Genomic DNA, 19,972 nt, shown 5'->3' with positions numbered 1-19,972 from the left:
ATGCGTAGCGTTGAACTTGGTTCCCTCTAGCTTTCCCCCGCATCGTATAAAGCAGTAGCTAGCAATGTAGTTCTTCTTTCGCGTAGGCTTTTGTCGGTGTCAAAAACACTCACGCCAGTTTTGACGGGGACCTCCTGCTGGAGATTGCTTTGCTCTTTCTTGCATCCAGAAACTAAACACATTAAGTTCCAGATTCCAAAGGAAAACTTACAAACGCTGCAAACACTGTTGCAATGACTCTTGTGTTACTTCGATTTCACCGTATCGCCATGGACAATTTAGAGCCGGCTCCCTATGCCTCTGCGGAAGCAAAGCAAACAACGAACGTAGTGTCAAAATTTGCAAGAGACGGGTTTTCTTACCTTGTTTCACGGCCGCCACTCCTCTTCTTTCGCCTGATGTCATCAGCAGCATTATGTACTTGTTTTTAGTCCGCAGCAGCTCATTCTCCAGAGCGCTCACCTACACAGGGAAAAAGGCTGTGAAACTTGCGAACAAGTCAAGCTTTGATGTACCTTCTCGAGGTGTGCGAAGTTCTGCACCTGTAGCTCCATGCACCTGCTTTCGGCCTCTGTTTTCTCCCGCTCCAGGGCCTGGCATTTCTTCTCCAGGCTCGAGCTCTTCAGCTCCAACTCTTCCAGCTGTTTTGCGTAATCTGGTGACTCTTTCGTTTCGGAACTCTTCGCGGCCAGTTCCCTCTCGTACTCCTTGTTCTTGGATTCCAGCTCTGTGCATCTACAGTCTCGCGCGTTTCAATACAATAGAGGCATGATATAATGTGTTACTAACCTTGGACAACGTTTGCCTGCAACTCTTTCGGCTCTTTCAGCTCCTTCACATTCTCGCTTCTCTGGGACCTGGTCCCAAGCGGCAACTCTTGTAAAACAAGTAATATGAAACAATTACCTCAGTGGAGCACTCTGTATAATCAACGGTACGGGTTCTTTTGCGTAAACTCCTTCCCGGAGTTTCTTCATTCGCATTTGAGATAGTGGGCCGCTCTTCATCGGGATAAGGCTGCTCACTAGGGCGTTCGTCGGAAACATTATCGGGTTCTTCAGGCACAGGTTCTGGACGTCGCAGAAGACGAGGAGGAGCAGGATAAGTAATCCTCTTCTGCTTCGGTTTCGTCTGGTAACCAATCCTCGAAGCGTTCGTGTTCCTGCAAAACTCGTCCACTGAAAAACAGAAAACGAAAACCAGCAGCCTACCAGTATTCGAGGGTCATTTGCTTCAGCCTGTTTTCCAGGCGCAACAGCAAACACGTCTTCTCAAAATCTTGTTTATCATGAGCTGGTTCAATAAAGTTGGCCTCAAGAATCCCTGGAAACAATTGTGAGAGAGCAATGTCTTTATGAACTTCATCAGTAACACACCAATAACACCCCTTCCTCTGCTGCTATTGTCGTGAAATACGTTCCAAAACGGCTGCCAAGCAAAAACAAACACATAAACAAATACAACTTCAGCACTACTGAGTACCATTATCAGGCGATTCTTGTGGTAAACGCAAAATCCATGAACATTCAGCAAAGGCGCTTCTTTTGTAAAGCCAATACATGTAACCACCTGAAACAATTCAGAGAAAAGAAGAATATCAAACAAACAAACATAAATCCAAGTGAACCTCTCCAGAAGTGATGCCATCGACTTGAGGCTTATACATAATGTATTCAGGAAACTTGAGGTCGTCATCTATTTTATGATGGACCACAAGCTTTCCTCGCAGCGTGATACGGAAGCCAGATGGCAGTCGGAGGTAAAGTATCGACGCATAAGCCTGGAAAGGATCGGTGAGCATGATGGGAATCACGACTTCGGTAAGCCAACCCGGAGAGAGTATCGCAATTGATAAGAAAGATGCTTCTTATGTAGCTCCTTAGCCCGTGCATCCGACTTAGCTCCATTCTCACGGAGCTTTATATCCTGTTAAACAGCCATCCAGTCAGTTGGAGATGAAAAACAAAACTGTACATGCGGATCCGTGTCAAAATCGAGCTCCAAAACGCCGTCATCATTCAACCACAAGTTGTAGATGATCACTTTGGTTCCGTGAGGCGACTCCATATGTTCGAACTGCAAGTAACATGTTTGAAATTAGCTGTTTGATGGACCACTGGAATCAACTTAAAAAATAGAAAGAGAGACCTGCGCCAAAACTTGAGCCTCGGTGGAGAATGGCGACCACTGTAGTATTGTATTCAGGTTCATCTCGAAGTCCTCTGTAGTACTTCTGATCACCCTGCTGACATGTCCAGGAGATCCTGATACGCGCTCGTAATCCACCTGAGACAATATAAAAAAATTAGCCAGCGCAATTTCTCGCTCATGTTATGGACACTAACCATTGGAACCAGAATATCCCCACGACCGGTCTTTCTCAAGAAAGTGTATGAAAGTAGTCCAACGCTTTGTGTTGTAACGCTGCAAACAAAAGAGAGAAAAAGAAAGCCAAATAATCCAGACTTTCGTGTCGAAAGCGAGTAAACAAAGCGAACCTGTCACGGACACAACGTGTTAAAACGATAACATCCGCACCTAGACGCATTGTGCTCGTCTTAAATCCATTTCCATCTGCAGGCAAGGACAAATCAGGAAAGGAGAGAGCGAGTCCAGGGCCACTTACACTGGCCGATTGCGTTGGCACATTTTTGGGAGTAGCCAAAACTCATACACTGACGTATCTTCTCGGGGCTCATACCACCTCCATTGTCTGCAAGAGCAAGCACGTAAACTCTGGCTTCCGCAAGAAAAAAAACTCACACCTAGGAAAAGAAGACCAGGGCTTCCGTCACGAAAATTGGTCACTTTGTCGATCTTGATGAAAGTGGCACCGTTATTTGCCTGTGAATAAAGCAGCGTGAAGGAAAGGAAAAAAAAACGAAGAGTTAACCAAGCACCAAGCACAACAGCAGAATGTACCTCGTCAATGGCATTATCCAAAAGCTCCGCGATGGCTGCAAAAACGAGGACATGAAAGCTCCCTTTTAGTTTAAAGCGAAAGGGAAATGTATGTATAAAGAAGGAGAACAAAAGCCACACCTCCAAGAGCCCATTTGTGAGAAGTTGCATTGGAATGTAGGAACTTGGGATGGACTCGGACGTGATCCATGCCACCTGAGACCACCGATCAAGAGAGAGAGAGAGAGAGAGAGAGAGAGAGAGAGAGAGAGAGAGAGAGCTCTTCTTCACTTACCTTGCACAGACATGCTGAAAGAGGAGGTCTCGTAGTCTCCAGCCCTCCAGAAATGCCGAAAGGACGAGTCGGATGTCTCTCCCACCGAGCACTGCACTGGCGCTGGCTCTACCTTGACGTGTGTGTTCTTGTCCACTGGCTCCATCTTGACGAAGGACGAGATGGAGCCGATGATCTCCACCTCATCGTCATCGTCATCGCTGGTAAGATCGATCATGTTGTCTTCTCCCCCCATTCCTCCTCCCAACCCTACTATCGGTGGAACCCTGGAACAAACGGCTACTTACCTATGTAATAACATCGCTGCCCTCGAGAATGCTGCGCGGCGATCACAATATCCGCGCTTCCGTGGAAGCGATCGGCCACCACTCGCGGAATGGATCCCTGCCGGACGCGATGCGCGCCTTCGATTCCATGCCGGCCTGGAACCTGGTGGCCTGGAACGCGATCCTTACCGCCTGCGCTCGCGGCCGGGAGCTCGACCTCGCCGCCGCGATCTTCCGGCGCATGCCCGATCGAAATCTCGTGTCCTGGAACTCGATCCTGGCGGCGTCCATCCGGGCGGGGCGGCTGGATAGCGCCGCGGCGATATTTCGCGAGATGCCGGCCAGGGATCTTGTTTCTTGGACCTCGATGCTCGGCGCCTACGCGCAGCAGGGGGGGATGATCCACCAGGCCGAGGATTTCTTCCGCGAGGCGATGCCGCAGCACGATCTGATCTCCCTGACCTGCATTGTGACGGCGTTCGCCAGCGCCGGGCAGCTCGATCGAGCCAAGGAAGCGTTCGATCGCGCGCCCGCGAGGGATCTCGTGCTGTGGAACTCGATTCTGGCTGCCTACATCCACGCCGGCCGAGTCGACAACGCGAGGATGACGTTCGATCGCATGCCGGAGCACAGCCTCATCTCCTGGAATTCCATCATCGCTGCGTATTCCCATCAGCCGATCGAGGCCGCCAGGCTCTTCGCCGCGATGCCGGAGGAGAATCTCGTGTCCTGGAACTCTGTCATTGCCGCGCACAGCAAGATCGTCGACGAGGCCGCCAAGATCTTCGTTGCGATGCCAGAGAAAGACCTGATTTCCTGGACGACGATGCTCTCTGCCTTTGGCGAAAGCGGCCGGATCGATGAATCGAAGCACCTCTTCGATCGAGCGCCAGAGAAAACCCTAGCGCTTTGCAATGCGATGCTCAATACATATGCCAGGCACGGGCATCTGGAGTACGCAAAGAGAATATTCGACAACATGCCGGTCCACAGCCTCTCTTCTTGGAGCTCTTTTCTTACAGCATATACCAGCAATGGAGATTTACATACCGTTAGCCAGATATTCTCTTCTCTTCCTTGCAAAGATTCTATCCTTTCAACCGCCATTCTCGCGGCACTTGCCGATAGAGGGCATTTGCAAGAGGCAAGGCAAATCTTCGCCGCTATGCCCGATCGCGACGCCATCGCCTGGAACACCATCCTCATCGCCCACGCTCGCGCCGGCAAGCTCCACAGCGCGGAGAAGATCTTCGATCGAATGCCCCACGGCCAGCGCGAGCTCGTGGCGTGGGCGACGATCCTCACGGCCCACGCGCAAGCCGGCATTCCCAACCATGCCCGCCGCGTCTTCCACGAGATGCAAGCGTGGGATCATCTCCCCCACGACGCGTGCTTCACGAATTTCCTCCTGGCTTGCAGCCGCGACGGCCGGGTCGATCGATCGAGGCAGTGCTTTGGGTCGATGAGCGTGGATTTTGGGTTGCGCCCATCCAAGCAGCACTACTGCTGCGTGATCGACGCGCTGGGGCGAGCCGGGCACGTCGACGATGCGTACGGGCTGGTGGCGGGCATGCCGTACGTGGCCGACGCCGTGGACTGGCTTTGTTTCTTGAGCTCTTGCAAGAGCTCGTGCAAAAGCTATGGCGATTTCCAGCGCAGGAGGCTCGCCGTGGAGAATGTTTTAGAGCTCGAGCCGCGCAATGGGCCGGCCTACATTGTCCTCGCAAACGCTGCAAGGATTGATGGGGTGGACCTTCGCCCGATCACTCCAGAAAGAGATTGATTTTAACATTGTTTCGTTTCATACAAGACCGTCTTCATGAGAAATCGTGACCCTTCCTTGAGTTGCTGGAAGCAATGGAGATTTTCCTTTCTCCTCTTCTTCCAAACTATATATTTCAACCAGACCCAAACAGACAAAAGAATGTGAGTTCTAAAAGGAACTATATATGTCTCATCCTGCTTTCCCCGTCTAAACAATGAAAAATGAAGGTGCCAGACACTAAACAAGCTTTGGAAAATTTCATTTGATATTTAAAATATTTTTACAATCTTAAAACTAAATGTTTCATTAATAAAATATATAGCAAAAATTATGGTGTGTATGGTTACAATGCCGTATACTAATATTAGTATAGTGAGATTTAGGATTGATTTCAATCCAGACCACTCACTCTTATATATAAATTAAGGTTTTTGGACTAATTAAACATTCTTTATATTCTCTTTACATTGGTGGAGGATAAAGGCATTTTTAATTGTCCCTGAAAAGTGTTTAAATTTAAGATTTTAGTTTAAATTTAACTTTTACATTGTTTAAATTTACTTTTTTCCAATTCTTTTCTTTTGCTCTTTCCTTTTGGGATTTTGGTTTAAATTTAACTTTTGCATTGTCTAAATCTAACTTTCTTTCTAGCTTTATCATTTCTTTTATTTTGTTCTTTCCTTTTCATTCATTTTCATGGTAGAGTAGTAATTTTCTCCTCCTTTGACTTTTGAGTAGTAGTTGGTGCAATTACTTGATTCTATACGGTTGCAATTGAATAATCACATTTAATTGATGGCGACATTCACAATGCATGGTAAATTTCTTCTTGCTCTTGTTGCCAATCCTCGTGTTCAGTTAAAGTTTTTCCGTGGGAATCCTAGGGATAATATGTACCATTGGTTTGATCACTTTACGGTGATTGCCACATATCATTCTTGGGATGATACACAACATTTGTGTGAATTTTCCATGTGTCTTCAAAGGACAGTGCTGCAATGGTACAATAGTTTGAGTATAGCCACTTATGCGGATTGAAATATTCTCTTAGACGTCTTCAAACTCACATTTGGACATGCTAACAATTGTGATAATGCTTTTCAACAATTGCATTGTCTTTGTCAATAGCCATTTAAGTCGATGATGCAATTTAGCATTCGTTTCTAAAGCCTTTTACTTTGTATAGAGCCAAATATGTTGGAGTGGATCAAGTTGAGAATGTTGTTGCTAGCACTTCTTCAAGATCTTGTAGGATTTGTGCATATAGTTGCCAGTCAACCTTGATGATGCTCTTCACTTAGCATAACGTTATAAGATATCATCTCTTCCACTTTTTGCTACACATCCTTTAGCTCCACTTTTTATAAGAGATGATCCTATTCTAATAGACGTTGATGCTACTATTGCTCAAGTTCAAGGACAAGGGCGAGGATGTCGTCGTGTCCGTGATGTCCACTGCTAGGCATGTGATGAAGTTAATCACACTTATAAATGTTGTTAGCATTCTCTGGACTGACAACCTCCATTTCCTAGATGGAGACTTTAGCGCCAACAACCTCTTATTAGTATTGCTACAGTGGAAAGTTTACACACCTAGATGTTTTTGGAAAACGAGGAGTCATGTGAGTAGTAAAGGGACCTTGCACAAATAAATCAATGACCCCTCCATCTTTCTTTTGGGAGTATCATCAAGAGGTACTTAATTCCAGTTCATTTAGTGTTTACTTTCCAAGCTCATTTTTATAACAAAAAGTCCTTTATTATTCTCTTCATGTTAATTGATACATGCTTAAATTTATCTTCTATTTGTAAGGAACCGACTCCCCGAGATGTCGTAGGCTAAAGGATCCCCAAAAGCTTGACCGAAATGACAAAGAGTTCATCGGATGGGACCAAGTCGAGGATCGAGTCCAAGACCGACTCTAGGACCGAGTTCGAGATAGAGTCTGGAATCAAATCCGAGACCGACTCGGGGACCGAGTTCGAGTCCGAGTTCGAGACCGAGTTCGAGACGGAGTCCGAGATCCGAAATCGGGTCTGAGACTGAGTCCGAGGTCGAGTCCGAGGTCGGGTCCGAGATCGGGTCCGAGATCGAGTCCGAGATCGAGTCCGAGACCGAATCCGAAGTCGGATCCGAAATCGGGTCCGAGATCGAGCCAGAGACTAAGTCCAAATACTAATACGGGTCAAGGGGTGAAAGCCCAAAGCGTGCGTCTCCCAGGGGGGGGGGGGGGGGGCTGCAGGGGGTTCCAAAAGTATAGTAGGGATAGAGAGGTCCAGGAACCAGTCTTGAAGGAACTCTCCAGTGGTGCTTCCAAACTGACTTGAGGTTGAGACTGGGGCCGAGGGGCCTTGGGTGGGAGTGAGCATGGGCCTGTGTGGTGCCGGAGGGGCCACCCAGGGAAGTGCTCAAGAGCAGCTCCCACTCCCGAAAGGGAAACCGACTGCAGTGCTCCCGACTCAGGTGGAGTGGTGCCCCACTTGAGTACCTTGTGGCTCATTGGTCCTCGCCCTTCCTAGGGGCTTGGGCCTTCCCTTCGGGATGGAAGAGGGGGGGTAGAGGTACCCATACCGGGCCGTTAGGCCACGGTGTTTCGCCCCAACGTCCTGGAGCAAGTGCTGCACCCAAGGCTTGGGATTTAGAGGGTCCCATGATCAAGTCTTGTGGTACCTTGGGGTGTTAGGAATCTGGAGGCTTGGTGTGCTTGGCTGCTTGTGCCTGCGGGGAGTGTAGCCGAACCTTAAGTCTAGTCGAACCTGGGGAGGGGGATTGGGAGAGATTTGGGAATCCGTAGATGGATGGCTAACACTCCGTTGCTCGTGCAGTGAGTAGCTGAAACCAAGTAGGACCAAGTAGGACCAAGTAGGAGCTGGTACCATAGGCGAGAACCTTGGCGATGGAACTTAGCACAAGCCAAGGCGGAGTTGGTCAGATAGACGAGGTAAGCTGGCAAATTGGAAAGGAAAAATTTGTGGCTTACAATTTGGTATCGAAGCCTCTTCCTCAGTTCTAGCGAAGGATAGAGGCGGATTGCTGGGAGATGGCAAGGGCAGGACGTAAGCGAACCTAGGCAGAGACGGAACCTCCTCCAGAGCTGGAGCCTCCGGTCGAACAGGAGGCTATGGATGAGGAATCCTTGCATGAGGAGGACTCCAGTGAGGCAACTTCCAAACAGGAGTCTGGTGGTGAGGTTCGGTCGTCCAAGGCTCGATTGGATGTTCTAGAAGGACAATTGGCACAGACCAATGCCCTGCTAGAGACTCTCGTACACAAGCTAAAGCGTGACGAGAAGCGGAAGAAAAAGCGAAAGACTGCGGATGCTGGCAGCGCAGAAGGTGCGGACCCTTCGGCAAGGACTGAGGTAAAACCAGACAAGGTCAAACAGACCGAAGTGGAATCAGTCCCTCAGGCAGTTCCCAAGTACAAACCAAAGCCCCCACCGGTCTTCAAGGGAGTGAACGACTATAAGGTGGTGGAGGATTGGTTTTATGATATGGAGGACTACTTCCGAGCGTTGCGATTACCGAGCTCGGAGAAGGTCCCATGTGCAAAACCATACTTGGCAGATAATGCCAAGTCTTGGTGGAGAACTACAGAGGCCAACGAAGGACCGGTGGCCACTTGGGAAATGATGAAGGCGAGGATCCGCGCAACTTACATTCCTCCGAATGCTACTCTGCATCTAAGGGACGAGCTGAGTAGGCTGAAGCAGACCGGAACCATTCAGGAGTATGTGAATGGGTTTATGGCAAAGAGGATACTTATCACGGACATGGGGGATATGGATGCCTTCCATGCCTTCATATCAGGTTTGCAAACCTGGGCTCGCGGCGAAGTAATGCGGTGGAACCCGACCAACTACAAGGAAGTGTTGGATGCGGCCATCAAGGTGCATTTCAACAATAACCTGCGAAAGGGGAACACGACGGGGTCGGGATCCACGTTTAGCAAAGGGGCCAAACCAAGGGGAACGTTTAGCAGAGGGAAATTCAAGAAGAGTTTCTCTAAGAATGAGTCCTCGGGGTTCCGGAAAGGCAGATCCGGTGGCCAGCGAGCGAGTACGTGGGGGAGTCAAGCGAAAAGAGACAAACCCACGGATAAGAAGGTCAAGTCGTATAGCAGCCTGGGAAACAACGTATGCTACAACTGCGGTGAAGCGGGACACTTCTCGAGGGAATGTCCCTACCCGAAGAAGGCCAGAGCCAATATGGCCATCAAGTCGGGTGAAGTCCAAACGGAGGTATGTGATCCAGTCCCTAACTCAAAATTACTCATTACACGAGCAACTTTGGTAGAGAGTCGTTCGCGACATCTACTAGCCCTCCGAGGGAAGCTCGGAGGTAGCTTTGTTAAAATCCTTATTGACACGGGTGCTTCGGATAATTTTGTGGCTGCAGACATAGTCCGGCAAGCTGGACTAACGGTGCAGCGGCTAGGCGAACCAAGGACTATAAAGTTTGTTCAAGGTAGCCAAAGCACCGATGAGGTACTTCGACAAGCGAGAGTCGAAGTGGGGACTTGGAAGGTGGACATGGATTTCACCGTGTTGGACATGGCAGGATTTGACGTGATCTTCGGAATGGACTGGTTCAATCGATTCGTAGTAGCCCTGCATGGACAAGGTAGAAACCTTATGGTACTAGCGAATGCCCAAGGAAGAAGATCTAGGGTGGAGGCCCAAGATCTAAAGGTAGGGCAAAGCAAGGCCAAAGATTCCTGCTTAAACCTGGTGTCCACGAGAGGACAACTCACTAAAGGAACTAAGGCGGCCTTTTTGTGCTTACTCTCGGTGAAGAGTGACAAAAAGACAGGAATGGAAGAAGTACCTTTAGTGATCCAGCGGGTGTTGGACCAATTCCAGGATACCATGCCGGAGGAGCTACTGGCGGGGCTACCCCTAGCACGACTGATAGAACATAAGATTGAGCTGGTCGAGGGTGCTGAGGCAGTGGTTCGTCCCCCTTATCGTTTGAATGAAAAAGAACTCAAGGAGCTCAAGTGCCAACTAGAGGAGTTGGTGGACAAAGGGTATGTTAGGTTGAGCAAGTCGCCATATGGGGTGCCGGTGTTATTTGTGAAAAAGAAAGATGGATCTATGCGCATGTGCATAGACTACCGGTTGCTCAACAAGTATACAAAGAAGAACAAGTACCCTTTGCCAAGGATTGAGGACCTGTTCGATAGGTTGGGAAAGGCAAAATACTTCTCAAGGATTGACCTAAGGTCAGGATACTACCAGATCAGGGTAGCCAAGGAAGATGTCGAGAAGACAACCTGTCGAACAAGGTATGGGAGCTTTGAGTTTCTGGTGATGCCCTTCGGGCTATGTAATGCGCCGGCAACATTTTTGGCGCTAATGAACCACATCTTTGTACCCTATCTGGATCACTTCGTGGTCGTCTATATCGACGACATCCTAATCTATAGCGAGACGCTAGAGGAGCATGCCGAACACTTGGCGAAGGTGTTTGAGAAACTAAGGGAACACAAACTGTATGCTAAAGAGAGCAAATGTGACTTTGCTCAACAAGAGGTAAAGTTTCTTGGGCATGTGGTGGGCCAGGACGGGCTCAAGGTGGACCTGGAGAAGGTCCAAGCGATCCAGGAATGGGAGCGACTATCCAATATACACGAGTTGAGGGCATTCCTGGGGCTATGCAACTACTATCGAAAGTTTATCAGACACTATTCGAGAGTAGCCCTACCCTTAACGGACCAAACAGGAAAAGGGAAGATGGTGTGGACAGCAGAATGCCAGGCGGCATTCGTCCACCTCAAAGGGAAGTTGAGGAAGGCTCCCGTATTGGCATTACCAGACTTTGGTAAGGACTTTGAGGTAGAAACGGATGCTTCGGACTTTGCGTTGGGCGCAATTTTGAAGCAAGACAACCATCCGGTAGCATTCTTCTCGAAGAAGCTGGACAAGGCTCAACGAAAGTGGCCTGCCCACGAGAAGGAATTGTTTGCGGTGGTCAAGGTGCTCAAGGAGTGGCGACACTACCTTGGGAGACACTTCAAGGTTTACACGGACAATGTGGCAACAAAACACTTCTTGTCACAGCCCGACCTAAGAGGGAAACAAGGTCGGTGGGCCAATGCCTTGGCTGAGTTTGATTGCGAGATTTTGTACAAGCCTGGGAAGAGCAACATCGTGGCGGATGCGCTAAGTCGAAAAGCGAGCTTGAGGTTGGCAATATCCAGCGCAACAGCAACCTTCTGGGACGATGTGCGGACAGCATATGAGAACGATGGTCTAGCACAAGAAGTGTTGCTGAGGAATCTAGAGGCGCGGGAAGCTCACTAGAGAGGTGAGCTGCCAACGGAAGAGAAAACGGGCTATGCGGAACGCAACGGACTCATCTATTACAAGCAAACGAGGGTGTATGTTCCAGAAGGGGAACTAAGGAAGGTGGCCTTAGAAGAGTGTCATGATGGACCTCTTGCAGGACACGGCAGAGTGCCCAAGACGATGGGCTTACTCAAAAGGAAGTACCATTGGCCAGATATGGCTAAGGACGTCCAAGACTATGTAAAGACATGTCCAACATGTCAGCAGGTAAAAGCCGTGACTAAGGCTAGTGGGGGCTTGTTGCAAAGCATCCCAATTCTAGAGCGCCCGTGGAAATGTCTTACGATGGACTTCATCACGGGACTCCCCCCGAGCGAGGGGTTTGATGCGATATTCGTGGTGGTGGACCGATTTTCGAAAATGGCACACTTCATACCCACCACAACGGAGGTGGATGCGGAAGGTGTGGCGAAGCTGTTCTTCGAACAAGTGGTTCGAGTGCGGGGAAGACCGGAAGAGATCATCTCAGATCGAGATAAGATCTTCACCAGTAGGTTCTGGAGGACTCTCCTAGAACAGTATCGCACCAAGTTGAAATTCAGCACAGCCTATCACCCACAGACAGGTATGGGTATTAAGTCAAGTTGTTGGCACTAACACTTCTTGACAGACGGACAAATGGAAAGGGTGAATAGACAGCTAGAGGATTATTTGCGATGCTATGTCTCGAGAGACCAGACCGATTGGGTAAGTCATTTGGGACTTGCGGAAATGTGTTATAACAACTCACCACATTCGAGTATCGGGGTGAGTCCATGGGAAGTCATCAATGGGCGAGCTATTGAAGGTCCTATGGAACTCGGCGTGGCCGAGTATCATGGAGAGTTGCCCGCAGTGGAGGCATTCACAGCAGAAAGACTCAACATTTGGAATCTAGTGAGGGATTCCTTGGAACGGGCTCAACAAAGGCAAACCAAATACACGAACCAGAAGCATCGGGATGTAGAGTTCCAAGCTGGGGAGAAGGTGTGGATGAGCACCAAGAACCTCAGACTACCAAGTGGGATCAGCCGAAAGTTGACCCAAAGGTAAAGATGCATGTATTCCTGTAAATGAATTGATCTTGAGTTCCTTAAGCAGGTTCGCGGGGCCTTACGAGATTGAGGCACAAATCGGTAAAGTGGCTTACCGACTCCGACTTCCTCGAGAGATGGGGAAGATGCACCCAGTGTTCCACGTGAACTTACTCAAGCCGTACTTTGAGGATCCGCTTCGCAAGGACCAAGTGAGACCTTTACCTGAGGTTATCCAAGGGGAAGAGGAATACGAAGTCGAGGCCATCCTCAATGCGCGCAAGAGCAAGTGACAAGGACGCGAGATGAGAGAGTTCTATGTGAAGTGGAAAGGATTTCCACACTGCGAAGCAACATGGGAACCAGAGGAGAACCTAGCGAACGCGCGAGATCTAGTGGAGGAATTTCTGCAAGGCAGAACTCTATGTACTTATGCAAAATTCAATTAAAAATATCAATTTGCAAAGTTGAGCAAGTGGCATATGTTGGGACCTGAAGGCGCGCCAAAGGTAAGCTAATTAGCATGGGTTGGATAGGTCAACCAGGCGTAGGGCACTACGCCCGACTCCCCGCGGGGATGTTGAATCCGTAGATGTATTCTACGGAGGTTGGGTTCGAGTCCCAACCCCCTAGTAAAGCAAGGCTGGGTTCAAGTCCCGACCCCATACTAGGGCGTGGTGAGGTGAGGAGTATAGGGACACCTATATTCCGTTGTCATGGGCTCTTGGCCGGGGACGCTAACTTAGGCACACCGCTAAGTGGGGGGATGCCCCCGGAGACATGGTCAACAAGTCGTAGGATAAAACGAGACGTTCGATGTGGGCATCGAACTTCTTCTATGGGTGGTGGAGTTGTAAGGAACCGACTCCCCGAGATGTCGTAGGCTAAAGGATCCCCAAAAGCTTGACCGAAATGACAAAGAGTTCATCGGATGGGACCAAGTCGAGGATTGAGTCCAAGACCGACTCTAGGACCGAGTTCGAGATAGAGTCCGGAATCGAATCCATAGAGACCGACTCGGGGACCGAGTTCGAGTCCGAGTTCAAGACCGAGTTCGAGACGGAGTCCGAGATCCGAAATCGGGTCCGAGACCGAGTCCGAGGTCGAGTCCGAGGTCGAGTCCGAGATCGAGTCCGAGATGAAGTCCGAGATCGAGTCCGAGACCGAATCCGAAGTCGGATCCGAAATCGGGTCCGAGATCGAGCCAGAGACTAAGTCCAAATACTAATACGGGTCAAGGGGTGAAAGCCCAAAGCGTGCGTCTCCCAGGGGGGGGGGGGCTGCAGGGGGTTCCAAAAGTATAGTAGGGATAGAGAGGTCCAGGAACCAGTCTTGAAGGAACTCTCCAGTGGTGCTTCCAAACTGACTTGAGGTTGAGACTGGGGCCGAGGGGCCTTGGGTGGGAGTGAGCATGGGCTTGTGTGATGCCGGAGGGGCCACCCAGGGAAGTGCTCAAGAGCAGCTCCCACTCCCGAAAGGGAAACCGACTGCGGTGCTCCCGACTCAGGTGGAGTGGTGCCCCACTTGAGTACCTTGTGGCTCATTGGTCCTCGCCCTTCCTAGGGGCTTGGGCCTTCCCTTCGGGATGGAAGAGGGGGGGTAGAGGTACCCATACCGGGCCGTTAGGCCACGGTGTTTTTGTAAGCGACTAAATTTTCCTAAACCCTAAACCCTAAACCCTAAACCCTAACCCTAAACCCTCTGGTATCGGAGCTATTCCTTAGTCCGACTTTTATTGGTGCTCAAGTATATCACCACTAGTGTTGGCATCGGAAGGTCCGAGGAGTGGACCTATCCTTGAGGAGTAGCAAGTCGGGAAGACATGGCTCTCCATTACAGTTCATGTGTGAACTTGTAGACGAGGTGGTGGATAGAAAAGGGCCAATAATGGAACGACTTTGGGATCTTGGGAACAGTGCAAGGTTTTCCTCATATAGTTGAGGTTGGTGCTCATGAATGTGAGACCAAAGGTAATGACCGTGGAAGGTCAAATACGGAAGAGGACTCAAGTCCTTGAAATGGTAGCCGGGGCTACCTCTAATAAATGCTGGAACAACCCAAGGAGTTGGGGGTGTATTAAGTGGATGAGTTGGTATTCTCATCACATGGACAAGTAGTCCTAAGGGGCAAAGGTTGCCCCCAGAGAACAAAATCAAGTGTCGGAGTAACACTTGTGAAAATAGTCCTTTTGAGTAGGACCGGAATGCAAGATGTGTATTCCAGTGAGCTAGTGCCTCACAAGTAGGACCTTACGGGTCGGTGGATTAACCAAGTCCAAAACTGTTAGACGACTCAAGTAGAGTCCTAAAAAGGACTGAATGAAGCATTTGGACTGAGGTGTGTTGTACCCCACAAAGGATGGGGGGGGATCATAGGATCCAAGGATGAGAACAGAGAGTATCTCATCGATGGCAAAATGTGCCATGCTAAAGTTATGGGAAAGGTGTTCCCATAAGAAAACAACTTTGACATAAAGTTGTGTGTGACCTCTATGGGGCAGTGCTAACAGATGGTTGGCATGAGAAAGAGCGGTGTTGGTCTTGGCAAAGACTTAGACACGAAGGGAAATGTCATAGAGGTAGGCTCGTGGAGCCGATGGTGTGGAGACACCAAATGTGCCAAGGTGTGATACCTTGAGGCTATGTTGGTGGGTTCATGAGAACCCCTTGCCAAAGGAATCCCAATGGAAATGGGAATGGCATAGCTTAAGCTGCAGAGCATGCAGTTGGAGTGTGGTGACCCAGATAGTGATGGAGGTGTGAAAGCACCAAGCAATGAGTTGTAGGACTTGACAACTATGAGGCAACTAAGCAAGAGGTGCAAAATAACTGATTAAACAGGTAGAAGGTAACTACCCAAGACTTCTAGTATAGGGAAGTCGGATATACCCTTATGGGGGATAAGTTTCTTATATTGCGATATAGTAAGTCAATGTCATAAAAGGAAATACTCATTGTCAAGAAAGCCATCATTGAGACACCCGAACACTCTAGAACACCAGAAGGTGGTGTTTGATATCGCGAGGGCAATGGATAAAGCCCAAGGGACTAAGTCCCTAGCGAATGATGGATAGAAGGTGCTATCCAAATGTCCAAGTTTGCGGAGACAGGAGAGGACTGTCTACCCAAGTTGGACAAAGCCAAAAATGGAATTTTGGCAAGGCTAGTGATGGGCATGTAAAGGCCCATAAGCAACAATGTAACCCCAGTGTGTGGGATTATAAGCTGAGCATACCCGGATTGAGGAACCACTCCCTGGGCTATTGGGTAGGTTCATCCCTAAGAATACTTGCTAAGGCATGATAGAAAGTGCAAAGCTATCCTCCTGGTCTGGAGGAGAATGACCGAAGGAAAGGTGTGAAGCCAAAGGCAAGTAGTGTTGGGATGGAACTGAACCATAGAAATCAAAGGGCATATCCAACAGTGGTTATGAAAGTTGGGAGTGGAGAATCAAGAGGGTGCTCGAGGATGTTGTTGCTAGCAACCGTGATGCCATGGAGAGTCTAAAATATGGAATTGTCCATGTTAGACTATATGGCAACTATAAAGCTTGCGAAAGGGGATGCCTTAGCAAGCTGAGGGACAGAGTTCCTTCAAAGTTCCCAAAAGACGATTCTAGGTAGCGTAGTACCTAGAAAGGCCAAGTGTAAATGGTTCATGGAACGCGCGAAATCAGAGTGGCGCAGCAGAAGCGTGGTCTTGAAGCTTGCCATGAGGCAAGGTTATCAAGGTTAGGGAAGTAGTTCCCGAGTGTTCAAAGAGAGGGCTTTGAACGAAAGTCGATGGTCAAGGACTTTCACGCTTATGCAGGAACCATGTTACAATGGTCGGAGGACTTGCCAAGTGAGATTGGCACGTCGGGGGAACAAAGACCCTAGTTGAAGGTGATATCTTCAAAAAGGGTGGGCCAGGGGGCCGAGCATGGAGGAGTCCATGCATGATCATAGACATGTCAAGTGAGAGGACTTGGCAGTGTGGAGGAACTAGGTTTCTAAGCTGTGATCTGTAGCGCGCTTTAAAAATAGGTTGGTGCACCGGCGTGGGGAGTCACGCCAGGCATCTAGTGTGATGCCGTCCGTAGATGCATATACGGAGGTTGGGTTCGAGTCCCGACCCTCTAGTGCTTGGGTTCGAGTCCCAAATCACTAGGGCGTGGTGATGGTTTGGAATATGAGGACACTCATATTTCGGTGGTCATGGACTCTTAGTGGGGAGACTGGTTTGGGCACACCGCCAAGCGAGGGATGCCTCGGAGTCGTGATGCACGGTTAGATTGCTTAGTGTGAAAGCTCGGCATATCTAACTTGAACGCTTTGGTGCAAGTGGCACCAAGGTCGTGGTGAGTGAGATGGGGACACCTAATCTCAGTTGCTATGAACCCTTGGCCGTAAGGGCTAGCTTGGGTGCACCGCCAAGTGTGGGGGATGCCCCCGGGGTTATAGTCAACAACTTGGAGGTCTAGAAGACCAAGTACCTCTTGGCAACTCTGTTAAGGTGCCAAGGTGAGATCACTAGGTGATCTTATGGCCAGATAAGGACAAGGTCCTTGGTTGGCTAAGGAATGAAGTTCCTGGTTCAAAATGTTGAAATTGAACTGTTTAAGATGGTGTGGCTTGGTCGCGATGACCAAGTGGGAAGAGCACCTAAGGGAAATAAACTATGTCCGTCCGATGGCATAGTGAGTCCGAGGAAAGTAGTCTCTATAAAAGACCCATGGGAGGGTCACGAAGTTGGGCCATGGATAGAGCCCATAGCAGAATATGCTAAAGAGACATACTAGGGGTGAACATCCTCCGGACTTGGCAAAGAAGAGTCTTTGTTATGGAACCAAAAGAATACCTCAAAAATGGAGGTAGCAATCCGATGTTGCTGGGTGCAACAATCAAGGATAGGAGCAAAGGACTAGTGGCCAAAGTTTGGGCCATGGAATTTAATGGAAGGGATCCAAATGGCAAAGTTAGCCAAGGAACACTAATATGTTCGATGCTAACAGCTTGTGGGAAAGGAAGCGGACTTTCAAGGACGGATTCCTAAGTGCTCCAATTTGGCGAAGTAAAGGCTCCAAGTGAGGGAGCGGTAAGGTAGCCAAATGATAGGGCCATGGACAGCCCTAGCACAAAGTATGATAAATGGAACTTAGTGCCCAAAGTGGCACGAAATAGAAGAGAGGATGATGGTGCCCTCAAGTAATGAACTTCCTAGGATAGGGAAGTGGAGTTGCACAATCTGTGCAATGCAAGGTGTTGGAGACACCTAGGAAATTGACTCCCAAAAAGTCAAAAGAGTAAAAGTTCCAAGGTGCAAACATTCAATAGATGGAAATTGAGACTACTCGAGAAGGAGTAGTGGGATTGACTTAGAGAAGGGTCTCTAAGAGGTTTAGCGAGAACTAAACCAATAAAAGGGGAGAACCATTACATGTGGTCCAATCAGTCTCTAAGTTAGAGAGACTACGCTCCTTAAAGGATGGACAAGGCATGGTGAGCCTTTGATGTCAAACCATAGACAAAGATTGGCTAGGTGCCAAGGATGGAAATGGTAACACGTGTGGGTGTTACTTTATGAAAGGGTTTACCGTTCGATGAGGACATCGAACTTCGTCTATGGGTGGTGGAGTTGTGAGACACAAAATCCCTAGGCCCCAAAGTGGAGCCGGAAGGGCGCCACATGGTAGTGGCCGAAGCGAGAGCCAAACGAGCGTAACACGTTTGGACCAAAAGCTCCGACTTGGAAAGTCAAGAGCGGGAGTGGAACTCCCAACGAAGTGCTCGAGGAACGAGCACGAAGCGAGCAAAAGGCAAAGCTCCAAAAAGGGACCCAAAAGGACCAACACATGACACGTGGGAGTGTCCGAGATGGACTCGAGATGGAGTCCGAGATGGAGTCCGAGATGGACCCGAGATGGAGTCCGAGATGGAGTCCGAGATGGAGTCCGAGGCGGACCCGAGATGGACCCGAGTTGGAGTCCGAGATGGAGTCCGAGATGGAGTCCGAGGTGGACCCGAGATAGACCCGAAATGGAGTCCGAGATGGAGTCCGAGATGGAGTCCGAGATGGAGTCTGAGGTGGACCCAAGATGGACCCGAAATGGAGTCCGAGATGGAGTCCGAGATGGACCCGAGATGGAGTCCGAGATGGAGTCCGAGATGGACCCGAAATGGACCCGAGATGGAGTCCGAGATGGAGTCCGAGATGGAGTCCGAAGTCGAGACCGAGACCGGAACCGAGACTGGGACCGAGACCGGGACCGAGACCGAGACCGAGACCGAGACCAAGGCCGAGGCCTAGACCGAGCCCGAGCCCGAATCCGAGTCCGAGTCCGAGTCCGAGTCCGAGTCCGAGTCCGAGTCCGAGTCCGAGTCCGAGTCCGAGTCCGAGTCCGAGTCCGAGTCCGAGTCCGAGTCCGAGTCCGAGTCCGAGTCCGAGTCCGAGTCCGAGTCCGAGTCCGAGTCCGAGTCCGAGTCCGAGTCCGAGTCCGAGTCCGAGTCCGAGTCCGAGTCCGAGTCCGAGTCCGAGTCCGAGTCCGAGTCCGAGTCCGAGTCCGAGTCCGAGTCCGGAGCCTGAGAGGGTGAAAGCCCAAAGCGTTCGTCTCCCAGACCCTGGGGGGTTTGGTGAGCTCCAAAAGTATAGTAGGGGGAGGACTGCAGTGGAGCCAGTTTGGCCAGGAAAGGCCAGTTTGGCCCAGGAAGGCCGGACCCAGTGTTGGGTGATGAGCTGCCCACTGGGAAGTCCAAGACTAGAGTGAACACGGACCGACAAGCGGGGTAGCTTGGTGAAGTGTTCAAGAGCCGGCTCTAGTTCCCCCAGGAGATCGACTGGCCGATGCTCCCAGTCCAAGTGTGGGTGGCACTACCTACTTGGATACCAGGCGTGGCTCAACGGAACCTCGCTCTAAGCCCATGGCTAGAGCACCTAAAGGCGATAGGTGGGGAGAGTACCCAGGTGGCTCGCGTAAGGCCACGGTGTTCCGAAATGTTGTCCCAAAGGCCCAGACTGTGGAAAGGAAGAGGAGCAGTCCTCCGGGGTAGTGACCAAGGACACAGTCATGTGGTGAGGAAGTCCCAGAGGACCGTGGGACTTAGTGGTCGGGCCTGTGGGTCTTGATCCAGTGGCAATGTTGGCAAACACGACCAGGGGCAGAAAGGGACTTAGTGGGGACTGACAGAGGGATATTGGGGAAGGCTATCCCCTTGTCGGTGGGCATCCTAAGGATGCTAAGGAGTGGATCTGAGATGACCACTCACGGATGGTTTGCCTAGTCTTGGGGAGCCACAAATTCACAACCTCCATAAGTCCAATCCAGGACTTGGGACTTGCTAGCCCCGAGAATGGCATCCATGCCACTCAACATTTGCACTTGGTCCAAGTGCTCCATGTGTCCGA

At 49.9% G+C, this 19,972-nt stretch overlaps 2 protein-coding genes across 2 annotated transcripts; one reads left to right on the top strand and one right to left on the bottom strand.

Moving 5' to 3' along the window:
• Positions 1-159: 159 nt before the first annotated feature.
• On the bottom strand, positions 160-3,479 carry LOC9651681 (protein MICRORCHIDIA 1). Its single transcript, XM_002968677.2, has 19 exons — positions 3,197-3,479; positions 3,043-3,117; positions 2,923-2,957; positions 2,766-2,844; positions 2,627-2,713; positions 2,499-2,574; positions 2,346-2,424; positions 2,149-2,286; positions 1,975-2,076; positions 1,831-1,926; positions 1,628-1,780; positions 1,483-1,569; positions 1,377-1,428; positions 1,212-1,323; positions 907-1,162; positions 790-857; positions 516-735; positions 363-462; positions 160-300 (listed from the first exon to the last, which is right to left on the bottom strand). The coding sequence occupies exons 1-19, from the start codon at positions 3,429-3,431 to the stop codon at positions 293-295; spliced, it is 2,058 nt and encodes a 685-aa protein (XP_002968723.2). The 5' UTR covers positions 3,432-3,479; the 3' UTR covers positions 160-292.
• Positions 3,480-3,511: 32 nt separating this feature from the next.
• On the top strand, positions 3,512-5,245 carry LOC9650936 (pentatricopeptide repeat-containing protein At4g02750). Its single transcript, XM_024673906.1, has one exon. It carries the CDS (start codon positions 3,512-3,514, stop codon positions 5,243-5,245), a length of 1,734 nt encoding a protein of 577 aa, XP_024529674.1.
• Positions 5,246-19,972: the final 14,727 nt, after the last annotated feature.

This window comes from Selaginella moellendorffii, unplaced genomic scaffold (genome assembly GCF_000143415.4).
Source record: "Selaginella moellendorffii unplaced genomic scaffold, v1.0 SELMOscaffold_11, whole genome shotgun sequence".
Classification (NCBI taxonomy): Eukaryota; Viridiplantae; Streptophyta; class Lycopodiopsida; order Selaginellales; family Selaginellaceae; genus Selaginella; species Selaginella moellendorffii.
This window is presented reverse-complemented; position numbering and strand designations above follow the sequence as displayed.

What these genes read in the sequence shown, in the direction of transcription:
- LOC9651681 (XM_002968677.2), bottom strand. Translation starts at nt 3,431, where the DNA reads ATGGGGGGAGAAGACAACATGATCGATCTTACCAGCGATGACGATGAC. An exon ending in CCCTGGTCTTCTTTTCCTAG is followed by an intron (nt 2,714 to 2,765) that starts GTGTGAGTTTTT and finishes TTGCTCTTGCAG; the next exon opens with ACAATGGAGGTGGTATGAGC. An exon ending in ACTTCGCACACCTCGAGAAG is followed by an intron (nt 463 to 515) that starts GTACATCAAAGC and finishes TTCCCTGTGTAG; the next exon opens with GTGAGCGCTCTGGAGAATGA.
- LOC9650936 (XM_024673906.1), top strand. Translation starts at nt 3,512, where the DNA reads ATGCTGCGCGGCGATCACAATATCCGCGCTTCCGTGGAAGCGATCGGC.